Source organism: Doryrhamphus excisus, chromosome 22 (assembly GCF_030265055.1).
Source record: "Doryrhamphus excisus isolate RoL2022-K1 chromosome 22, RoL_Dexc_1.0, whole genome shotgun sequence".
NCBI lineage: Eukaryota > Metazoa > Chordata > Actinopteri > Syngnathiformes > Syngnathidae > Doryrhamphus > Doryrhamphus excisus.
This window is the reverse complement of record NC_080487.1, coordinates 4,599,745-4,619,904: the sequence shown is the minus strand read 5'-3', so window position 1 is coordinate 4,619,904 and position 20,160 is coordinate 4,599,745. Positions and strand designations below refer to the sequence as shown.

Here is a 20,160-nt window from a genome sequence, read left to right as displayed (position 1 = left end):
TTCATTTAAAAACCCAAACTATATTAGGAAAGCAGGAAGTGAACAAATGTAACAGTTACTGATGGTAAAAGTACCAGATGGAGGGGTAGGATTTAATAAGCTGTGCTTCTTCCTACTCCTTCTTATCTCAACAAGCATCCTGCAGGGAGATTCAACAGAGGGATTTGTGGGTAATTCTTTTATTTATACACCAGCCACACCAGTCACAAGGTCATATGCATTTATATCAGTATAATATCTCAAATCAGACCAAATTCCGTGGAGCACCATGCCAAACGTCCTTTAAGTGATGTTGATGAATATCAACACCAAACCAGTCATCCCAGTCATCCCAGTCATGATATATTCCGTTATTTCATGGTTAATCATTAAGAGGCCTTATGTGTTATGCTCGTTACCGAGGTTCAATCATCCGTGCCTTAATTGTTCCAAGAGTCAACATCCTATATTTGTTTTTTTTTTTATGCCCTAAGCCCAATCGCTCCATTCCTTGGGTTTATAACAAAAGCTCGGTGACATGCCCATCATATCCCACACCAAAGTCACCCCCACCCCAACATTCATTTGAGGCTTTGTCCTAAATATAGGTGTTTGCTTTGCCTCAATTGCTGAGGAGACCTTATATAAAAAGCCTTAAGCGCTAACGCAGTCCACATTTTTGGGCTCAGACTTACTGCTGGTAAGGATGTCGGTCTGTTGGTTTATTGTTTTCTTCTTATGATGTACCTTGTTAGCCGTTAGCAGTCGTTCAGATAATTGTTCAAAAACAATATTCGCTCTGATGTGTACTGTGCCTTTAGAGTGAACTGCAAAGATGAGTACAGATGCTGAAATGTCCGTGTTTGGGGAAGCCGCCCCTTACTTAAGACGACCCGAGCGGGAGCGGATCGAGGCCCAAAACCGGCCCTTTGACGCCAAAACGTGTGTATATGTGGTGGATCCCAAGGAGCTGTTTGTCAAAGGAACCATACAGAGCAAAGAGAAGGGGAAGGTGACCGTTAAAACCGACGCCGGAAAGGTAAGGAGTATCACTTGGAAGAGTCAGCTTCATATTATATCGCCTGTTCCTCGTCTTTGTTGTCTTTGCAGGTGGTAACAGTGACGGATGACGAAGTCTTCCCCATGAACCCGCCCAAGTTTGACAAAATTGAGGACATGGCCATGATGACACACCTCAATGAAGCGGCGGTGTTGTATAACCTCAAAGAGCGCTATGCAGCATGGATGATTTACGTGAGTAAAGGCATGTTTAGACAATACTGATATTACTACAAATTAGTATCAGATCAGTCCAAATGTTTGAGAATATTTTTTTAAGTAAAAAAAAAAAAATTGACAAACGGGGGGTAGTACTAGGACTAGGCTGAAAACCTCGAGCCATCATCTCCGTCAACAAGACCATGTAACCAATGCAACCAATCGTCCTCTACAATGTAGACCCTTCGTTATTTATTATTATTTATTCTTTTAATTTCTAATTTCTATATATTGCACTGAAAATGGAGCTGCTGCAATTTCATTCTACTTTATGGAAAATGACAATAAAGGGCATTCTGATTCATGGCAGCCAGCGTGGGTTTCCAACTTCCCACTAACAGGATAAATAGTTTAACTAGTATTGGGCCACCAAGGGGCCGACCCTATAGTGAGGAAAACCATCATACTTTTCCGATGAGCACGGATGGCTTTCTGTCCGACTACGACTAATGGCTGAATAGTGGAGCAATCTCTGACATACATAATACTTGGTAATGGTGATGGTTTCATTTCATTTGAACATGCATCAGATTACAATTGAATGCATCTCATAATCAGTTCACAGTTCCACATGTCCAAAAGGAGTAGGAAGAAGCAAAGCTTATTAAATCCTACCCCTCCATCTGGTGCTTTTACAATCAGTAACTGTTACATTTGTTCACTTCCTGCTTTCAATAATAGTTTTTTTTTATTTATTTATTTTTTAAATAATGCACCTTGTATCGAAGTACCTCGTACCGAAGTATGTAGGTAAGTGTCAATATAGTGATATATATATAGCACATCATGACTGGTTCAAGACTCTTCATCCTTGTATTTAGCAAATTTATTTTATTTATTAATTTCTTTTATTAATTTTTTTAATTTTTATAATTTTGTTTTAGTGTTTTTAAAATTTTTTACATTTTTTACATTTTTTTATTTTTTGTCCTTTCCCGAATTACAAGGTGATATGACATAATGGGTACCATAGTAAGTGTCAATATAGTGATATATATAGCACATCATGACTGGTTCAAGACTCTTCATCCTTGTATTTAGCAAACATCAACTGCTTGTATTGTTTCTTGAATTGGCTCATCGTTGTGCATTGTTTGAGGTCCTTACTCAATCCATTCCATAGTTTGATTCCACATACTGAAATGCTATGGCTTTTTAATCCTACCCCTCCATCTGGTACTTTTACAATCAGTAACTGTTACATTTGTTCACTTCCTGCTTTCCATAATATAGTTTACTTGACTATATGCCCCAGAAATAAAATAGAAATAAAATATCTATGTCTAAAATGAATAGATAGTGTAACTCAAAGTGGGGAAAAATGGTGTAAAGTGGAGTTTAAGAACAAATCAAACAAAAAAAAGTTTCAGAATCTGACCCATTATGTGATTTCAGACCTACTCCGGTCTCTTCTGTGTCACTGTGAATCCTTACAAGTGGCTCCCAGTGTACAACCAGGAAGTGGTGGTGGCCTACAGGGGCAAGAAGCGCCAAGAGGCCCCCCCACACATCTTCTCCATATCTGACAACGCCTATCAATTCATGCTCACTGGTAAACAGTAACTCCAGTATGTCTCCTCCTTTGGCTCCGTTCTAACTATGTCGCTGTTTCTTCCAGATAGAGAAAACCAGTCCATTCTTATCACGTACGTTACAGCTTCCTTCAAACTCATTTTATGTTTCATAAAAAGAACACTGCAGCAACAAATGATTTTTCCTGTCCGGTAGTGGAGAATCCGGTGCAGGAAAGACTGTCAACACTAAGCGTGTCATCCAGTACTTTGCAACAATTGCAGGCTCTGGGGACAAAAAGAAAGATGCTGCTTCCACGGGCAAGCTGCAGGTAATATTACTATTATACTTTATACATTATATCATCTTAAATGCATGTATTGATCACTTTTATTGATCATTTCTATTTGGAGGGTAATCTGGAGGACCAGATCATCTCTGCCAACCCTTTGCTTGAAGCTTTTGGAAATGCCAAGACGGTCAGAAATGACAACTCGTCACGTTTTGTGAGTGATTGGTCTTATTTCATGAGATGCAGTACAAGAGCTACGGCAAAATTCTGCTTTTGTAAAAAGAACCACAATGACCTCTGCCAATAACATGACCTTCTGATTGGTCGTTTTTGTGGAAATCAGTTGTGTCATTTTCACTAAGCAAACAACATGCTGTTGCCACCAAGAAACACAAAGATGTAGTGGTTCCTGAAGTGGTTCCTGTAGTGCAGGGGTCTCTATTTACTTGGGGGCCACTGGAGCTCGGGTCTGGGTGAGACTGGGCCACATCAGGTTTTCCAAAAAAAAAACAAAAACAAAAAAATGCATAGAACATTCCACTGTTCTCAAATATCTTAATTTTTATTTTTCTGCGCAAAATAAGATGAAAAATAAACAAATCAAGAATAAAGAAAATCAATCAATCAGTAATAAATAAATATAATAATAATAATAAAACAGCAAATAATAAAAACTTAAGAAACCACATATAGTTGGTGGGTAGACAAATTATTTTTTTCAGATTAAAATGAACAAAGCATTATTAGAGCCCTGTAGACATGACAAAACACGACTATAGTCACATTTATACTCTTTTTATTTACAACATATTGCGCAACTGCAGGGTCTTGAGACATGCTAACTCGCAAACTAGAGAGCTAGCGACCTAAACGGTAGCCTCCAAGTTATTTCCTTTAAATTTAAAAAAAAAGAAGCCAAAAATTACCACTTCCACACGGATAGGGAGGATAACTATTAACAGTTATTTAACCTTTAACATGAACATTAATCAAACGTAATAATTTTTTCTGGGTACATGATACCATACAGCATCCATATCAAACTTGCGCCGGCCGCACTAACATTAAACTTTCATATCAAGGCGGGGGCCTCAAAGTAGTGTCCTGCGGGCCACATTTGGCCCGCGGGCCGCATATTTGAGACCCCTGCTGTAGTGGTTCCTGTAGGACTAGAGGAAGATCATGCTCCTCATAAAGTCTCTTGACATATGTTGTGAAAGAAAAAAGATTTTTTTTAATATTTTTTTTATATTCATCATAATAAAAACATATTTTTTTTAATCTCTCAGGGCAAATTCATAAGAATCCACTTCGGAACAACTGGGAAACTGGCCTCTGCTGATATAGAAACTTGTGAGTTTGAATCAAAATGAGCCATATGCAATTGTTCTCCAGCTTTTAATTATGATGACCTCACATTTTGGTAGACTTGTTGGAAAAATCCAGAGTTACGTTCCAGCTGGCCGCAGAGAGGAGCTACCATATTTTCTACCAGATCATGTCCAATAAGAAGCCTGAGCTCATAGGTGACTTGGCATGTCAATCATTAAGTCAATATTTAATATGAAGTCGTTACACGTCATTTCAATTCTCTTTGCAGAGACTCTCCTCATTACCACCAACCCCTACGACTACCCCTTTGTCAGCCAGGGGGAGATCAGCGTTGCCAGCATTGACGATAGTGACGAGCTCATGGCGACAGATGTAAGAAAAATAAGAAAATGTCTTATCAACATGCAAATATTTTAATATATTCTGTCTTTCAGAGTGCCATTGATGTCCTTGGATTCACTGCAGAGGAGCGCATCGGTATTTACAAACTAACTGGCGCTGTGATGCATTATGGGAACATGAAATTCAAGCAGAAGCAGAGAGAGGAGCAGGCAGAGCCAGATGGGACAGAAGGTAGGTGGGACTCTTGGAAATGTTCTCTTATGATTCTGTTACATGGAGCCATGCCTTGAGAAATTGTCCGGTGTACCGTGAGGAATTATCCAATATCACTTTTTTATAATTAACATTTTTTAATCATCATTTGCAAATATGTCAAAATCCACGTATACGTGGACCCAAATATTCCAATTGCATTTGGTTTATTTGCTCAAACTGAAAGAATTTAACCTTTTGTATACGCCTCATTCCGAAAGAATAGTGCCAATCCCAATGAATATATAATCGGATTAACAGTTGTGGAATATTCCTTTCCCCAATCCGATTGAGGTCTCTTGTCGCCGCTCAAACGGAAAGTTGTCAGTGTGTGTTTTTCTTCTTCTGTACTTTATCCAGCTTTCGTGTGCGTTAGCGCCATCTGTGGAACAGAATCTAACGCCATTCATATGTCCATAAGTCAAAAGAAAATATATATCTATATAAAACATGTACCGAGTTGAATTAATAAATATTAGCAAGCTTGAATTTGAATCTTTCCTGGTTAAATGGATCATATCACATGCTCAGATATGACGTAAGACGCAGCTCCAAACTAAATTTCAAGACCGGACAAAATGAAAAACTGGCAATACGGAATTATTCCAACAAGTGAAAGAACAACTCAGCGAAGTCGGTATCATGTGATGTTGGTGTTTACGTTTTACTGGGCATGTCCTATTGACTATTATGGTTGATTATAGCGACGCATGTAGACAAGAGATTGAAATATTCCTTTCCATGGATACCATTGTTTCCGGAAAAGTCATTCGGAAAGAGAAATGTAATATCGGTGCATGTGGCAACAACTAGCTCGTTCCTCCTATAGACTTAGTGATGTTTTCCAATGTAAAAAAAACGTGCCATGGCTCAAAAAAGGTTGAAAAACACTACATTGGAGCATGTAAGAAATCAAGTCTAATTATAGCTTTCTTTGTTTTTTGTTTAAAATAAAATCAGTGGCTGACAAAGCAGCTTATCTGATGGGTCTCAACTCTGCGGATCTCCTGAAAGCACTTTGTTACCCCCGAGTCAAAGTTGGAAATGAGTATGTAACCAAAGGACAGACTCTGCAACAGGTACATTTATGTTGTCAATCAAAGCTTCAGCCATTCCAATGCATAGTGGGGCAGAGAAGTACAATATCCAACATAAAATGTAATATGGCTGCCAATTTTCAAGATGGCCACCAGAGCAAATTTGACCAAAAAAATGTACTTGTTGAAGTAGAACTCAAATAAACACAATATTTTTATGGTCAGAATACCAAATGAATGTGTTATAATTTATTAAAGCCAATAATGGCGGCACGGTGGTCGAGTGGTTAGCGCACAGACCTCACAGCTAGGAGACCAGGGTTCAATTCCACCCTCGGCCACGGTTCTCCCCGTGCATGCGTGGGTTTTTTCCGGGTACTCCGGTTTCCTCCCACATTCCAAAAACATGCTAGGTTAATTGGCGACTCCAAATTGTCCATAGGTATGAATGTGAGTGTGAATGGTTGTTTGTCTATATGTGCCCTGTGATTTGCTGGCAACCAGTCCAGGGTGTTCCCCCGCCTCGCCGCCCGAAGACAGCTGGGATAGGCTCCAGCACCCCCGCGACCCTCGTGAGGAAAAGCGGTAGAAAATGAATGAATGAATGAATGAAGATGATCACAATTACATTATTTTGTCATTATTTTAGTGCAAATACGAATGGTGGCCATCTTGAAAAATGGCCACCATTTTTGTATTTGAAGTTGGATATCGTACTTTTTTGAAAAAGTAGGTTCTATTGCACAAGTGTGCCAATTTTGGAGCTTGTATCACCAAGCAATCTGCCCCAACGAGCAATCGATATTCCAGTGCCAAACCTCCTAGTAACACTAAGACATTGGTCTCACTCATCTTGTCCCGGGCATGCCCATATCAGGAAGCCTGGGTCGTTGTGACATCACAGTGTCTCTGAGCATTCAGAGGAGCGCCGCTGTCCAATATTTGGTCACGCTGTGGAATATCATTGTGCAGGTCTACAATTCCATTGGTGCTTTGGCCAAATCCGTCTACGAGAAGATGTTTCTGTGGATGGTCATCCGCATCAATCAGATGCTGGACACCAAGCAACCACGTCAGTTCTTCATCGGAGTCTTGGATATCGCTGGATTTGAAATCTTTGACGTACGTACGTCAATGGTAACATTTCTCGGACTCAGAACGGAGTCCTTGTAAGTTCAAGTCCAATACTTGTGTTTTTCAGTACAATAGTCTGGAGCAGCTGTGTATCAACTTCACCAACGAGAAACTGCAACAGTTTTTCAATCATCATATGTTTGTGTTGGAGCAAGAGGAGTACAAGAAGGAGGGCATCGAGTGGGAGTTCATTGATTTTGGGATGGATCTGGCTGCTTGTATAGAACTCATTGAAAAGGTGGGTTCCAAATATTAGCTAACATTTTCAATAAATCACCACCATTGTACATTAAAACCAATGTTCTCCACAGCCTATGGGAATCTTTTCCATCCTGGAAGAGGAATGCATGTTCCCCAAAGCGTCAGACACCACCTTCAAAAACAAACTATATGACCAACATCTTGGAAAATCCAACAACTTCCAGAAGCCCAAGCCTGTCAAAGGAAAAGCCGAGGCTCACTTCTCCCTGGTGCACTACGCTGGGACCGTGGACTACAGCATCACGGGTTGGTTAGACAAGAACAAGGACCCGCTCAATGAAACTGTAGTTCAGCTCTACCAGAAAGCAGGACTTAAACTACTGGCATTTCTCTACTGCAGTTATTCTTCATCAGATGGTAAGGCCTTGAATTAGGAAGAGTTTCTGGTGATGTGCTTTGGTTGTAGAACGTTTACCGTAAGACCTTGGTTATCAGACAACAGTGGCGGATCTGGAGTTGCTGCAAAGAAAGCTGCCAAAAAGAAGGGCTCATCCTTCCAGACGGTTTCAGCTCTCTTTAGGGTAACATTTTTAGAAATTTTACAATATTTAGAATGAAAACTTATAATGGCGGTCATTTTTTTTTTTTCATCTCCAACAGGAAAACCTTGGGAAGCTCATGACAAATCTGAGGAGCACCCATCCACATTTTGTTCGGTGTCTCATTCCAAATGAAACTAAAACTCCAGGTAATTCAGTTTCCGTTATTCGGTGAATATGCAATATCTAATTTTTCTTTATCCTTCGGCTACATGGACTGTGTGGTGATATCATGCGCTATAGACATAGACATAATAATCCATATAATAATAATATCTATAATAATAATATAGTCATTGCACAATAACAAGGCAGTGAAATTGCCAACGAAATGTAACCTGGCTCCCGTGTAATAATAAAAAAAAATTATGATTTTTTTAAAATAAATAAATAAATAAATACAAAAAATACAAAAAAAAAACAAAAAAAAAAACAAAAAATAAAATAAAAAAAAATAAATAAAAAATAAAAAATAAAAATAAAAAATAAGGTGGAGAATAAATAGATGACATCAAATATGAACAATGTACAGAGTAAACAGTAATTTGTACAAATAATTTAGAATAAATAACAATAATTTAAAGCTTTGGTTGTGCGTGTGGGCAGGTAGAGGGGCTTATTTGGCATTGAGCAGTCTGATGGCCAGGGGGAAGTAGCTGTCTCTAAACCTGGTTGTTCTACAGCGGATGATGCAGATCCTTCTCCCCAGTCCATGTTGGGGGGGTGTGGGGTCAGAGTAGATCCGACGGGCTCTTGATACGCAGCGGGTGTTTGCTATGTCCTTAATGGGGGGGGGTCCCAATGATCTATGTGCCCTATGTATCACAATCGATATCATGGTGACTTGCTCGATGGACGGACGGATTGTGACCGCTCTGATTGTACAGCAACAGTGTCAGTGAAGGCAACATGCCTATAATTTGTATAAACTGTGACTGTGTCATTTAGGAATCATGGAGCATCATCTGGTCATACACCAACTACGCTGTAACGGTGTTCTGGAGGGAATCAGGATCTGCAGGAAAGGGTTCCCCAGTAGGATCTTGTATGGAGATTTCAAGCAAAGGTAAGTCGTGGTACCTCGCTTTTCCTCCGAAGATTTATTTTTCTAGGAAAATATTGACAAAAATATGTTCCTGGTTATTGTATGGTCAAACTGTGAAGCATCCATGGATCCTGGTTCTTTTAGAGGATGTGCTGAAATGAAATGTCAAATTGTATTTTTCTGTAGGTACAAAGTGCTGAATGCCAGCGTGATCCCTGAAGGTCAATTCATTGACAACAAGAAGGCTGCTGAGAAACTCTTAGGATCTATTGATGTGGATCACATACAGTACAGATTTGGCCATACAAAGGTGCTGCATCCCAGTCAGGCGAAGACACCGTAGCTGGTGGCTTGTGGATCGGGTTTTTATGGATGTATTATAGTGTATTTTCTGGACTATAAGTCACTCCGGAGAAAAAGTCGCATTTTTTGCAGGCAATTTATTTGACAAACAACTTGACCAAAACATTACGTCCTCTTGGAAGGCAAGTTCTAACAATAAAAGAATAGAAAACAGTCTGAATAGGTGTAAGATATGCTAACATGCTAATGGTTATTCAGCTACACAAAAATAAACATAAACAGAAAAGGTGTCCAGTGTTTATATAACATAAACAGTTGTTTCATTTATAAGGCGCTCTGGAGTATAAGTCCCAGGAACAGCCAACCTATGAAAAAAAGTATGTCTTATAGTCCGGAAAATACGGCATATGTATTATATATGTTTTATATATGTTTTTGTATATGTTCCGGGCTCCTGCAGGTGTTCTTTAAAGCAGGACTTTTGGGTCTTTTAGAAGAAATGAGGGATGAACGACTTGCCTCTCTCATCACCATCACTCAAGCTTTGTGTCGTGGTTTCCTACGGAGGAAGGATTTTATGCAAATGATGGCAAGGAGGTAGGGAGAATTCAAACTGCGTGCTTTTATTAATGCTGCTGCACAAATGCATTAATTCCATGATTTTTGTAGAGAATGCATTTACACCATCCAGTACAACATTCGCTCCTTCATGAATGTGAAACACTGGCCCTGGATGAAGCTTTACTTCAAGATCAAGCCGCTGTTGCGAAGCGCTGAAACCGAGAAGGAAATGGCCATCATGAAGGAAGAATTTGCAAAGTGCAAAGAGGATTTAGCCAAAGCCGAGGCCAAGAAAAAGGAGCTCGAGGCCAAAATGGTTTCCCTTCTTCAAGAGAAGAACGACTTGTGTCTGCAGATCCAAACTGTGAGTAGAAACATTGTACATTGCAGCTACGGCCGCGTCACGTTCGGTTGTGCTTGCTTAGAACATAGAAAACAATACTTAGGGCTGTCAATCGATTAAAAAAATGTAAACCTGATTAACTGCATTTTAATCCATGGTTAACTTGTAATTAATCACAATTAGTCGCAGATAGAAAAACTTTTTTATCCATCAGATTTTTGTTTATTAAACAGCTTAAAACTAAATTAACCTCAATCTATAAAAAAATGTATAAGTAGACATTGGTAAAGTAAACTGTCCATCACTGAAATGTCGTACAAATCATCTCACAAAATATGACTGACATCACAAATAAAGGTTTGCAAACGAAGTGAAACCAAATAAACCTGATTAACCGCATGTTCTCCATGGTTAACTTGTAATTAATCACAATTAATCACAGATAGAAAAACGTTTCTTTCCATCTCGTTGTACATCTTGTATAATGACAATAAAGGCCATTCCATTCCATAATAAGTGTACCTTTGAAAGATTTCACACTTTTAAATAAACCTATACAAATTCGACTGGATCATATGTTTGTGTTTTTCAGATTTTTGTTCATTAAAAAGCTTAAAACTAAATTGACCTCAATCTATTAAAAAAATTATAAGTAGACATTGGTAAAGTAAACTGTCCATCACTGAAATATCATTCAAATCATCTCACAAAATATGACTGACATCACAAATAAAGGTTTGCAAACGAAGTGAAACCAAATAAACCTGATTAACTGCATGTTGTCCATGGCTAACTTTGTAATTAATCACAATTAATCACAGATAGAAAAACGTTTCTATCCATAATAAGTGTACCTTTGAAAGATTTCACACTTTTAAATAAACCTATGAAAATGAGACTGGATCATATGTTTGCGTTTTTCAGATTTTTGTTTATTAAACAGCTTAAAAATAAATTAACCTCAATCTATTAAAGAAATTATATGTAGACATTGGTAAAGTAAACTGTCCATCACTGAAATATCATTCAACTCATCTCACGAAATATGACTGACATCACAAATAAAGGTTTGCAAACGAAGTGAAACCAAATAAACCTGATTAACCGCATGTTCTCCATGGTTAACTTGTAATTAATAACAATTAATCGCAGATAGAAAAACAGTGAACAGACGTCAGTCATTAAAGCGGCACCACTGAGGGATCATGATGTCACCCATACGGTACTAGCATGCTAATCATTACATACATCCCCTCAAAGCCATGCTTACATCTGACATAAAACCTTCCAAATACCGGAATGTCTTCTTCACGGGGTGGAAGGTATATCATATTTACACGATATTTCGAAAACTGAGGTTTGACTTTAGTCTGTGCTTATATATTTTAGTGGAAAGTAAGCCTGTTTAAATTGGAATCATTGGTAATGTATTGAATTGGCTTTGTGTCTTGTCAAAGGCCATCAATGCATGAAAGGCAATTAGCCTAGACAGACATCCTTTATGAATTAAGATATTAAATATTTGGATAAATACATTTGTTTTTGCATTTGCATATTGGTATCATTGTTGCTTTTTGGGTGTGATCTAGGAAAGTGAAAGTCTGGCAGACGCGGAGGAGAGATGTGAGGGACTCATAAAGAACAAGATCGTACTGGAAGCCAAAACCAAAGAACTCAGAGAAAGACTGGAGGATGAGGAGGAAGTGAACGCTGAGCTCACCGCCAAGAGGAGGAAGCTGGAAGACGAATGTTCGGAACTGAAGCGAGACATTGACGACTTAGAGCTCACCTTGGTTAAAGTCGAAAAGGAAAAACACTCCACAGAAAACAAGGTTTGAGTCTACTGGTTTGATTTATGGCCCACTGAAAAAGCAGCCATTTAATTTGAAACGGTCCCTCAGGTGAAGAATCTGACGGAAGAGATGTCTACTCTGGATGACACCATTGCCATGCTATCCAAGGAGAAATCCGCCCTGCATCAAGCACATCAGCAGACCCTGGAGGATCTTCAAGCAGAGGAAGACAAAGTCAACTCTCTGAGTAAAGCCAAAGTCAAGCTGGAGCAACAAGTTGATGATGTATGTCAAGGGGTCAAAGGTCTTTACATGGCGTCCAAATCCACGCAATGATGACTGAAAAAGTATCTCTTGGTTAGCTTGAAGGTTCTCTGGAACAGGAGAAAAAGAACCGCATGGATGTGGAAAGGTCCAAGAGGAAGATAGAAGGAGATTTTAAACTAGCCCAAGAAGCCATCATGGATTTGGAAAATGACAAACAACAGCTGGAGGAGAACCTTAAAAAGTATGAACTGATGAAATATTTCAAGTCAGCTGCTTATAAATATACCACTTCAATACTTTTGGTCTTTTCAGGAAAGACTTTGAATTAAGTCAACTTACATCCAAAATTGAAGATGAGCAGAGTGTGGCTGGTCAGTCTCAGAAGAAGGTCAAGGAGCTGCAGGTAATGCCCAAATCATGAAGAACACTTGTGAAGGTGTTCTGTGTGGAGGACAGGAAGTGATGTCTTGGGTTCAAAGTTGAGGTTTAGCTTGTTGTGGGTTAGGCCACGACTTGAGGTTAGCATGACTCATGTGTCATTCATACTTTCTACTGGGTACTCTTGGTACTCTTGGTACTCTTGGTACTCTTGTTCTCTTGGTACTGTTGGTACTGTTGGTACTCTTGGTACTCTTTGTACTCTTGGTACTGGGTACTCTTGGTACTCTTGTTCTCTTGGTACTGTTGGTATTCTTGGTACTCGGTACTCTTGGTACTTGGTACTCTTTGTACTATTGGTGCTCTTGGTACTTGGTACTCTTGGTACTCTTGGTACTTGGTACTTATGGTATTCTTGGTACTTTTGGTACCGGGTACTCTTAGTACTCTTGGTACTGGGTACTCTTGGTACTCTTGGTACTTGGTACTTATGGTATTCTTGGTACTGGGTACTCTTGGTATTCTTGGTACTGTTGGTACTTTTGGTACTGGGTACTCTTGGTACTGAGTACTCTTGGTACTCGGGATACTCTTGGTACTGGGTACTCTTGGTACTCGGGGTACTCTTGGTACTTATGGTATTCTTGGTACTGGGTACTCTTGGTATTCTTGGTACTGTTGGTACTTTTGGTACTGGGTACTCTTGGTACCGAGTACTCTTGGTACTTGGGGTACTCTTGGTACTGGGTACTCTTGGTACTGGGTGCTCTTGGTACTCGGGGTACTCTTGGTACTCTTGGTACTGAGTACTCTTGGTACTCGGGGTACTCTTGGTACTGGGTACTCTTGGTACTCTTGGTACTCTTGGTACTCTTGGTACTCTTGGTGCTCTTGGTATTTTTGGTACTTTTGGTACTTTTGGTACTCTTGGTACTGGGTACTCGTGATACTGGGTACTCTTGGTACTCTTGGTACTCTTGTGAGGGTTTCACTGCTATGCATTCGCTACCCAAATACTACTTCATACAGCGTAACCAGTGACAGCAGTACTTTCGGATTATTTTGAACCGTTTTTTCCCACAGGCCCGCATTGAAGACCTGGAAGAGGAGATCGAAGCGGAGCACGTTGCCCGAGCCAAGGTGGAGAAGCAGAGGTGTGAACTGTCAAGGGAACTTGAGGAGATCAGCGAGAGGCTGGAGGAGGCCGGAGGGGCGACGGCAGCTCAGATCGAGATGAACAAGAAGCGAGAGGTGGAATTTCAGAAACTGCGACGAGACCTCGAGGAGTCTACCCTCCACCACGAGGCCATCGCTGCCTCCTTGAGGAAGAAACACGCGGACAGTGTGGCCGAGCTGGGCGAGCACATCGACAACCTGCAGCGCATCAAACAGAAGCTGGAGAAGGAGAAGAGCGAGTACAAGATGGAGATTGATGACATGTCTGGTAATGTGGAGGTTGCAGTCAAAGCCAAGGTAATCTGGGATCGTATAACAACTACATGATGTACATGTAAAGTATGCGTTCATGAAGTAATCAATAGTTTTTTCATCCCCGAATATAGATCCAGTATGAGAAGCTGTGTCACTCAATGGAGGACCAGCTGAGTGAATACAAGACCAAACATGATGAAGACTCGCGTTTGATCACCGAATTAAATGGCCAAAGGGCACGACTTCAGAATGAAAACGGTAAAGTCATAGAATCTTGTCAAAATGACCTTTATTGTTTGTATTTACAACGTTACCTGTCGATCAGGTGAGTTTTCTCGTCTTCTGGAGGAGAAAGAAGCAATCCTTTCCCAAATGTCACGGGCCAAGCTGGCTTCCGCTCAGCAAATTGAGGAACTCAAACGGCACGTTGAAGAGGAAACAAAGGTTTGTGACTTCACGGTTCAGTCTTCTCTTTTAGAGGACAGTAGAAGGTCATAGCACTTTTGTGGAAGTAATATACAAAAACGGACATCATAGCGCGTGTCAACGTGATGATGATCGGGGATTAGACTTGATGACCAATGAGATGACATTTCTGGAATTAAACCTTTAGTTGCTCACTGAGATGACATCTTGCAAGATCAACTTATGCAAATTCTGTGACATTTTCCCCCAAATTGTGTTTGAAGTCAAAGTCAAGGAAAATTTAGGAGAATACACATCTGCAAGTTCATATATTAAGTGCGGAGTACCCCAGGGGTCAATACTGGGACATCAATGATATCTCCAAAGTCACAAAAGACATAAAGCTGGTATTATTTGCGGATGATACCACTGCTTTTTGTTCCAGAGGGATTACAGACGGAATCATTAGAAAGGTCAGAGAAGAAATGGTCACACTAAAAAGATGCTTTGATGATAATAGATTGTCCTTGAACCTAAATAAAACTAAAATCATGCTGTTTGCTAACAACAGAAAGGACACGCACCAGCAAATACAAATAGACAGTGTAGACATTGAAAGATTGAAGGAAAATACATTTCTGGGGATCACAATAGATGAAAATATTAGCTGGAACACTCATATTACAAATATACAACATAAGGTGGTCGGAAATATTTCAATATTGAACAAAGCAAAATTTGTTCTCAATCATTAAATCACTCCACACTCTTTATTGCTCTCTGGTTCCACCATATCTTCCTTATTGTGTGGAAATATGGGCTAATAACTATAAAAGCAATCTTCACTCGATGTAAATGTACTGCAAAAAAGGTCAGTAAGGATAATTCATAATGGCGCCTACAGAGAACATACTAACTCCTTATTTCTAAAATCACAAATACTTCAACTTGCTGATATAGTTCATCTTCAAACTAAAAATAATTAAAAAAAAACTAAAATAAAAACTAAAATAATGCATTAGGCTAAAAATAACCAATTTCCTAAAAATGTCATCTAATACGTCTCAATTGTAATCTGATGCATGTTCAAATGAAATAAAACCATTACCATTACCATTACCATTACCATTACCATTACCATTACCATTACCATAAAAACTTATTAGTATTAGTACTTATTAGTAAGTATTACTATCAAACAAGCCCAGACGGATGACATTATTGTTTGATTCCCCGCCAGGCTAAGAGTGCCATTGCCCACGCTCTGCAGTCTGCACGGCATGACTGCGATCTGCTCCGTGAGCAGTTTGAGGAGGAGCAGGAGGCCAAGGCTGAGCTTCAGAGAGCCATGTCTAAAGCCAACAGTGAGATAGCTCAGTGGAGGACCAAATACGAGACCGACGCCATTCAACGTAACGACGAGCTGGAAGAAGCAAAGTTGGTGTTCGTTTTCAAGGAAGTTTTTAGGCTATTGACCGTCGTGCCTGATTCCTTTCATTTGTATTGGTCAGGAAAAAACTGACTCAACGTTTACAAGACGCAGAAGAAGCCGTTGAGGCCGTGAATGCCAAATGTTCCACACTGGAGAAGACAAAGCAGAGGCTCCAAGGGGAGGTGGAGGACCTCATGGCTGATGTGGAAAGAGCCAATATGCAAGCAGCTGTTCTGGATAAAAAGCAGCGAAACTTTGATAAGGTCAGAAAGACGGACTCCACGGATAAACAGCAGAGGTTTGGAGAATGACGCAACCCAAATCACGTTTTTAGATTCTGTCCGAGTCAAAACAGAAGTATGAAGAGAGCCAGGCTGAGCTGGAAGGCTCGCAGAAGGAGTGTCGTTCCCTCAGCACAGAACTCTTCAAAATAAAGAACTCTTATGAAGAAGCTTTGGAGCACCTTGAAGTCCTCAAACGAGAGAATAAGAACTTACAACGTACGTAGGTTCCTGTAAATCACCAATCCTTTGAGATTAAATTTATTATTATTATTATTATTAAACATGCACATCTGATGATGAAACTGGACTTGCAGAGGAGATCTCCGACCTGACTGATCAGCTTGGTGAGAATGGTAAAGCCATTAACGAGTTGGAGAAGACAAAGAAACATTCAGAAAGCGAGAAGACTGAGATCCAGACTGCTTTGGAGGAAGCTGAGGTAACGCAAAGGAATATAGAATTAAAATATTCAATATTTCAATATTTCAATATTTCATCACTAAAATGACAGTTCCCTTAAATCAGGGGTCTCCAACTCAATTTACCTGGGGGCCACTGGAGCTAGGGTCTGGGTGAGACTGGACCGCATCAGGTTTTCCTAAAGAAACAAACAAAAAAAAAAACGCATTTATTAAAAAAAAAAAACAAAAAATTTTCTACAAGAAAAGCTCTGATAAATCATTCCACTGTTCTCAAATATCTTACTTTTTATTTTTCTACACAAAATAAGATGAAAAATAAATAAACAAATCAAGAATAAAGATCAATCAATCAGTAATAAATAAATATAATAATAATAATAAAACAGCAAATAATTAAAAATTAAGAAACCACATATAGTTGGTGGGTAGACAAATTATTTTTTTCAGATTAAAATGAACAAAGCATTATTAGAGCCCTGTAGACATGACAAAACACGACTATAGTCACATTTATACTCTTTTTATTTACAACATATTGCGCAACTGCAGGGTCTTGAGACACATGCTAACTCGCAAACTAGAAAGCTAGCGACCTAAACGGTAACCTTCAAGTTATTTCCTTTAAACTTAAATAGCCAAAAACTTACCACTTCCACACGGATAGGGAGGATAACTATTAACAGTTATTTAACCTTTAACATGAACATTAATCAAACGTAATAATTTTTTCTGGGTACATGATACCATACAGCATCCATATCAAACTTGCGCGGGCCGCACTAAAATTAAACTTTCATATCAAGGCGGGGGCCTCAAACTAGTGTCCTGCGGGCCACATTTGGCCCGCGGGCCACGTTTTTGTAACAGAGCTCCCGTAAATGAACAGTTAGAACCCTTCTGCTCATCAATATAGTGACTCAGGGGAGTAAATACAGGTTATAACATTATTAGAGCCTGCTAGGTATGAAATAACACCCCTATAGTCACCTTACTATCTTACTACAAAGCACCTAGTTGAGAAAATAACTAATAATGTTCATACGGACTAGCTTGCCACGCTTGTCTCAAATGACAACATCAATCATCAATTCCCATCCGTCTTCCAGGCTTCTCTGGAACACGAGGAATCCAAAATCCTGCGTATCCAGCTGGAACTCACTCAAGTCAAGGGAGAGGTGGAGCGCCGGCTGGCTGACAAGGACGAGGAGATTGACCAGATGAAACGCAACCACCAGCGCATGATGGAGACCATGCAGTCCACTTTGGATGCGGAAGTTCGCAGCAAGAACGACGCCCTGCGAATCAGGAAGAAGATGGACACCGACCTTAATGAGATGGAGATGCAGTTGAGCCATGCTAACAGACAGGCCTCCGAGGCGCAGAAGCAGCTCAGGAGCATGCAAGGCCACCTCAAAGTGAAACAACTTGAATCCAAATGGAATTCTCACTTATTCCACGCCGTCATCAACTCGGTTTGTCTCTTCTTCAGGAGCAAACTCTTCACCTGGATAATGCATTGAGGAACCAGGAGGACCTGAAGGAGCAGGGGGCCATGATGGAGCGCAGGAACGTCTTGATGCAGGCAGAAGTGGAGGAGCTAAGAGCTGCACTGGAACAGTCGGACAGAAGCCGCAAACTAGCCGAACAGGAACTGGCTGATGCCTGCGAGAGAGCTGGGCTCTTCCACTCTCAGGTGAGGAGCACGGATGAAGAAGTACCAGGAACGCTTCACTTTTTCATCATGCTGTTCATAGTACTCATTTCCTTTGATTTGCTTACAATCAATATAGAGCACCAGTCTTCTCAACTCCAAGAAGAAGCTGGACGCAGATGTTAGCCAGCTGCAGGGTGAGCTGGAGGATGCGGTCCAAGAAGCTCGCAACGCTGAAGAAAAAGCAAAGAAAGCAATCACTGATGTAAATATAAATATCACATGCCGTCTTTTGCTGTCAGTTCTCACGATAAAACCTTCTCTTGTCATGCGGTGTCAAACGCAGGCAGCCATGATGGCTGAGGAACTCAAGAAAGAACAAGACACCAGCAGCCACCTGGAGAGAATGAAGAAAAACCTGGAATCCTCAGTGAAGGACCTTCAGCATCGTCTCGATGAAGCTGAGAGTCTTGCATTGAAGGGGGGCAAGAAACAGCTCCAGAAAATGGAGACCAGGGTACTGATCCGGTTCTCATGAGTCTGGAAAGTCCACAGAGAGGAAAGATTATGTGATATTTGTTTCAGGTGCGTGAACTTGAGGGCGAAATGGAGACTGAGCAGAGAAGAGCGGCCGATGCGGTGAAGGGAATTCGTAAATATGAGCGGCGGGTCAGAGAGCTGACGTATCAGACAGAAGAAGACAAGAAGACGGTTTTGAGACTGCAGGATCTTGTTGATAAGCTGCAACTTAAAGTCAAAGCATACAAGCGGCAGAATGACGAAGTGGTAAACTTTTTATTTGAGACAGAACAGAACATAAAAAATGAGATTATATCTGAATAACTGAATTATTTTTCTCCAGGAGGAGCAGGCCAATGTTTATCTTGCCAAATTTAGGAAGGTCCAACATGAACTGGAGGAGGCCCAAGAGCGAGCAGACATGGCTGAGTCTCAGGTCAATAAGATGAGAACCAAAAGTAGAGAGTTTGGAAAGGTAATTTATAGGATTTGTTCAACTTCATCCTTCCTGTTCACAATTAATAATAATAATAATTTATTTCCTGTCTGTCTTTCCTGGCCCAGGCTGCTGAATCTGAGTAGAACTTAATGACATCTAGAAGATCCTCCGTGGTTCTGCAACCACAATCCAAATAACATCTTCAACATACCGGATTGTTTTGCTGTGGAAGTGTGGTGGATTCAAGTGTTGTGGCGTAGATGGCTATAGATACATATGTCCATATACAGTAACGGTTCTTGCTGTGGACCATATTGTCTATTCATAAAAAAAAAATCTCTTTATTAATGTTCAGCACTCACCACATCAACATTTATGTTTATGTTAGTTTGGTTTCCATATTGTTTAACAGCTTTTCTTCCTGACTCAAGGCTCCCTCTGTTGGTAAATTGCGCCCTCTAGTGGTAGTATTGAAATAATTACATTGCTTTCAACCGTCAAGTAGAACTAACAGAAGAAAAACTATTAGAAATCACTTCATATTGAACATGAAATTACATATTATCTGACTTGATGATTTAATGATAATGTTACTGGTTACACATACAGTATGAGGAGCATACAGTAGTACAAATGTTATATACTATATTGAATACGAAAACTATGCAGTAAATGGTCAACTTTAAATAAAATTGATGTGTTGTGCTGTTTTGATGCTGTCATTATTATACGGTAAAAGTAAAAATTAAATTAAAATATACTGCCCTCTGTTCCCTTTCCTGAATTATGGTGAACTTTACTGTATTTCCAATGCTGTCCCCAGTGAGTGTTTAGTCTTCGGAACCAAAACAAAAAACTTTTGTTTTGAAGTGGCTCCGGATTTCCGGTGTGACTCCCCTGCCTTCACACGTCTTGACGCCCTCAAACGG

At 40.0% G+C, this 20,160-nt stretch overlaps 1 protein-coding gene across 1 annotated transcript; it reads left to right on the top strand.

Annotated features, from left to right (window-relative positions):
• The first annotated feature begins 698 nt into the window (after nt 1–698).
• LOC131109346 (myosin heavy chain, fast skeletal muscle-like) lies at nt 699–19,950 on the top strand. Its single transcript, XM_058061261.1, has 38 exons — nt 699–1,018; nt 1,090–1,233; nt 2,653–2,809; nt 2,876–2,903; nt 2,986–3,100; nt 3,183–3,275; nt 4,351–4,414; nt 4,489–4,587; nt 4,662–4,765; nt 4,828–4,966; nt 5,948–6,066; nt 6,997–7,146; nt 7,226–7,396; nt 7,470–7,776; nt 7,855–7,940; nt 8,020–8,107; nt 8,907–9,024; nt 9,190–9,313; nt 9,767–9,903; nt 9,976–10,231; nt 11,800–12,042; nt 12,112–12,288; nt 12,366–12,511; nt 12,583–12,673; nt 13,732–14,121; nt 14,211–14,337; nt 14,405–14,523; nt 15,725–15,921; nt 15,996–16,179; nt 16,251–16,416; nt 16,515–16,639; nt 17,729–18,037; nt 18,112–18,315; nt 18,413–18,538; nt 18,620–18,790; nt 18,859–19,059; nt 19,136–19,267; nt 19,357–19,950. The coding sequence occupies exons 1-38, from the start codon at nt 815–817 to the stop codon at nt 19,372–19,374; spliced, it is 5,829 nt and encodes a 1,942-aa protein (XP_057917244.1). The 5' UTR covers nt 699–814; the 3' UTR covers nt 19,375–19,950.
• Nucleotides 19,951–20,160: the final 210 nt, after the last annotated feature.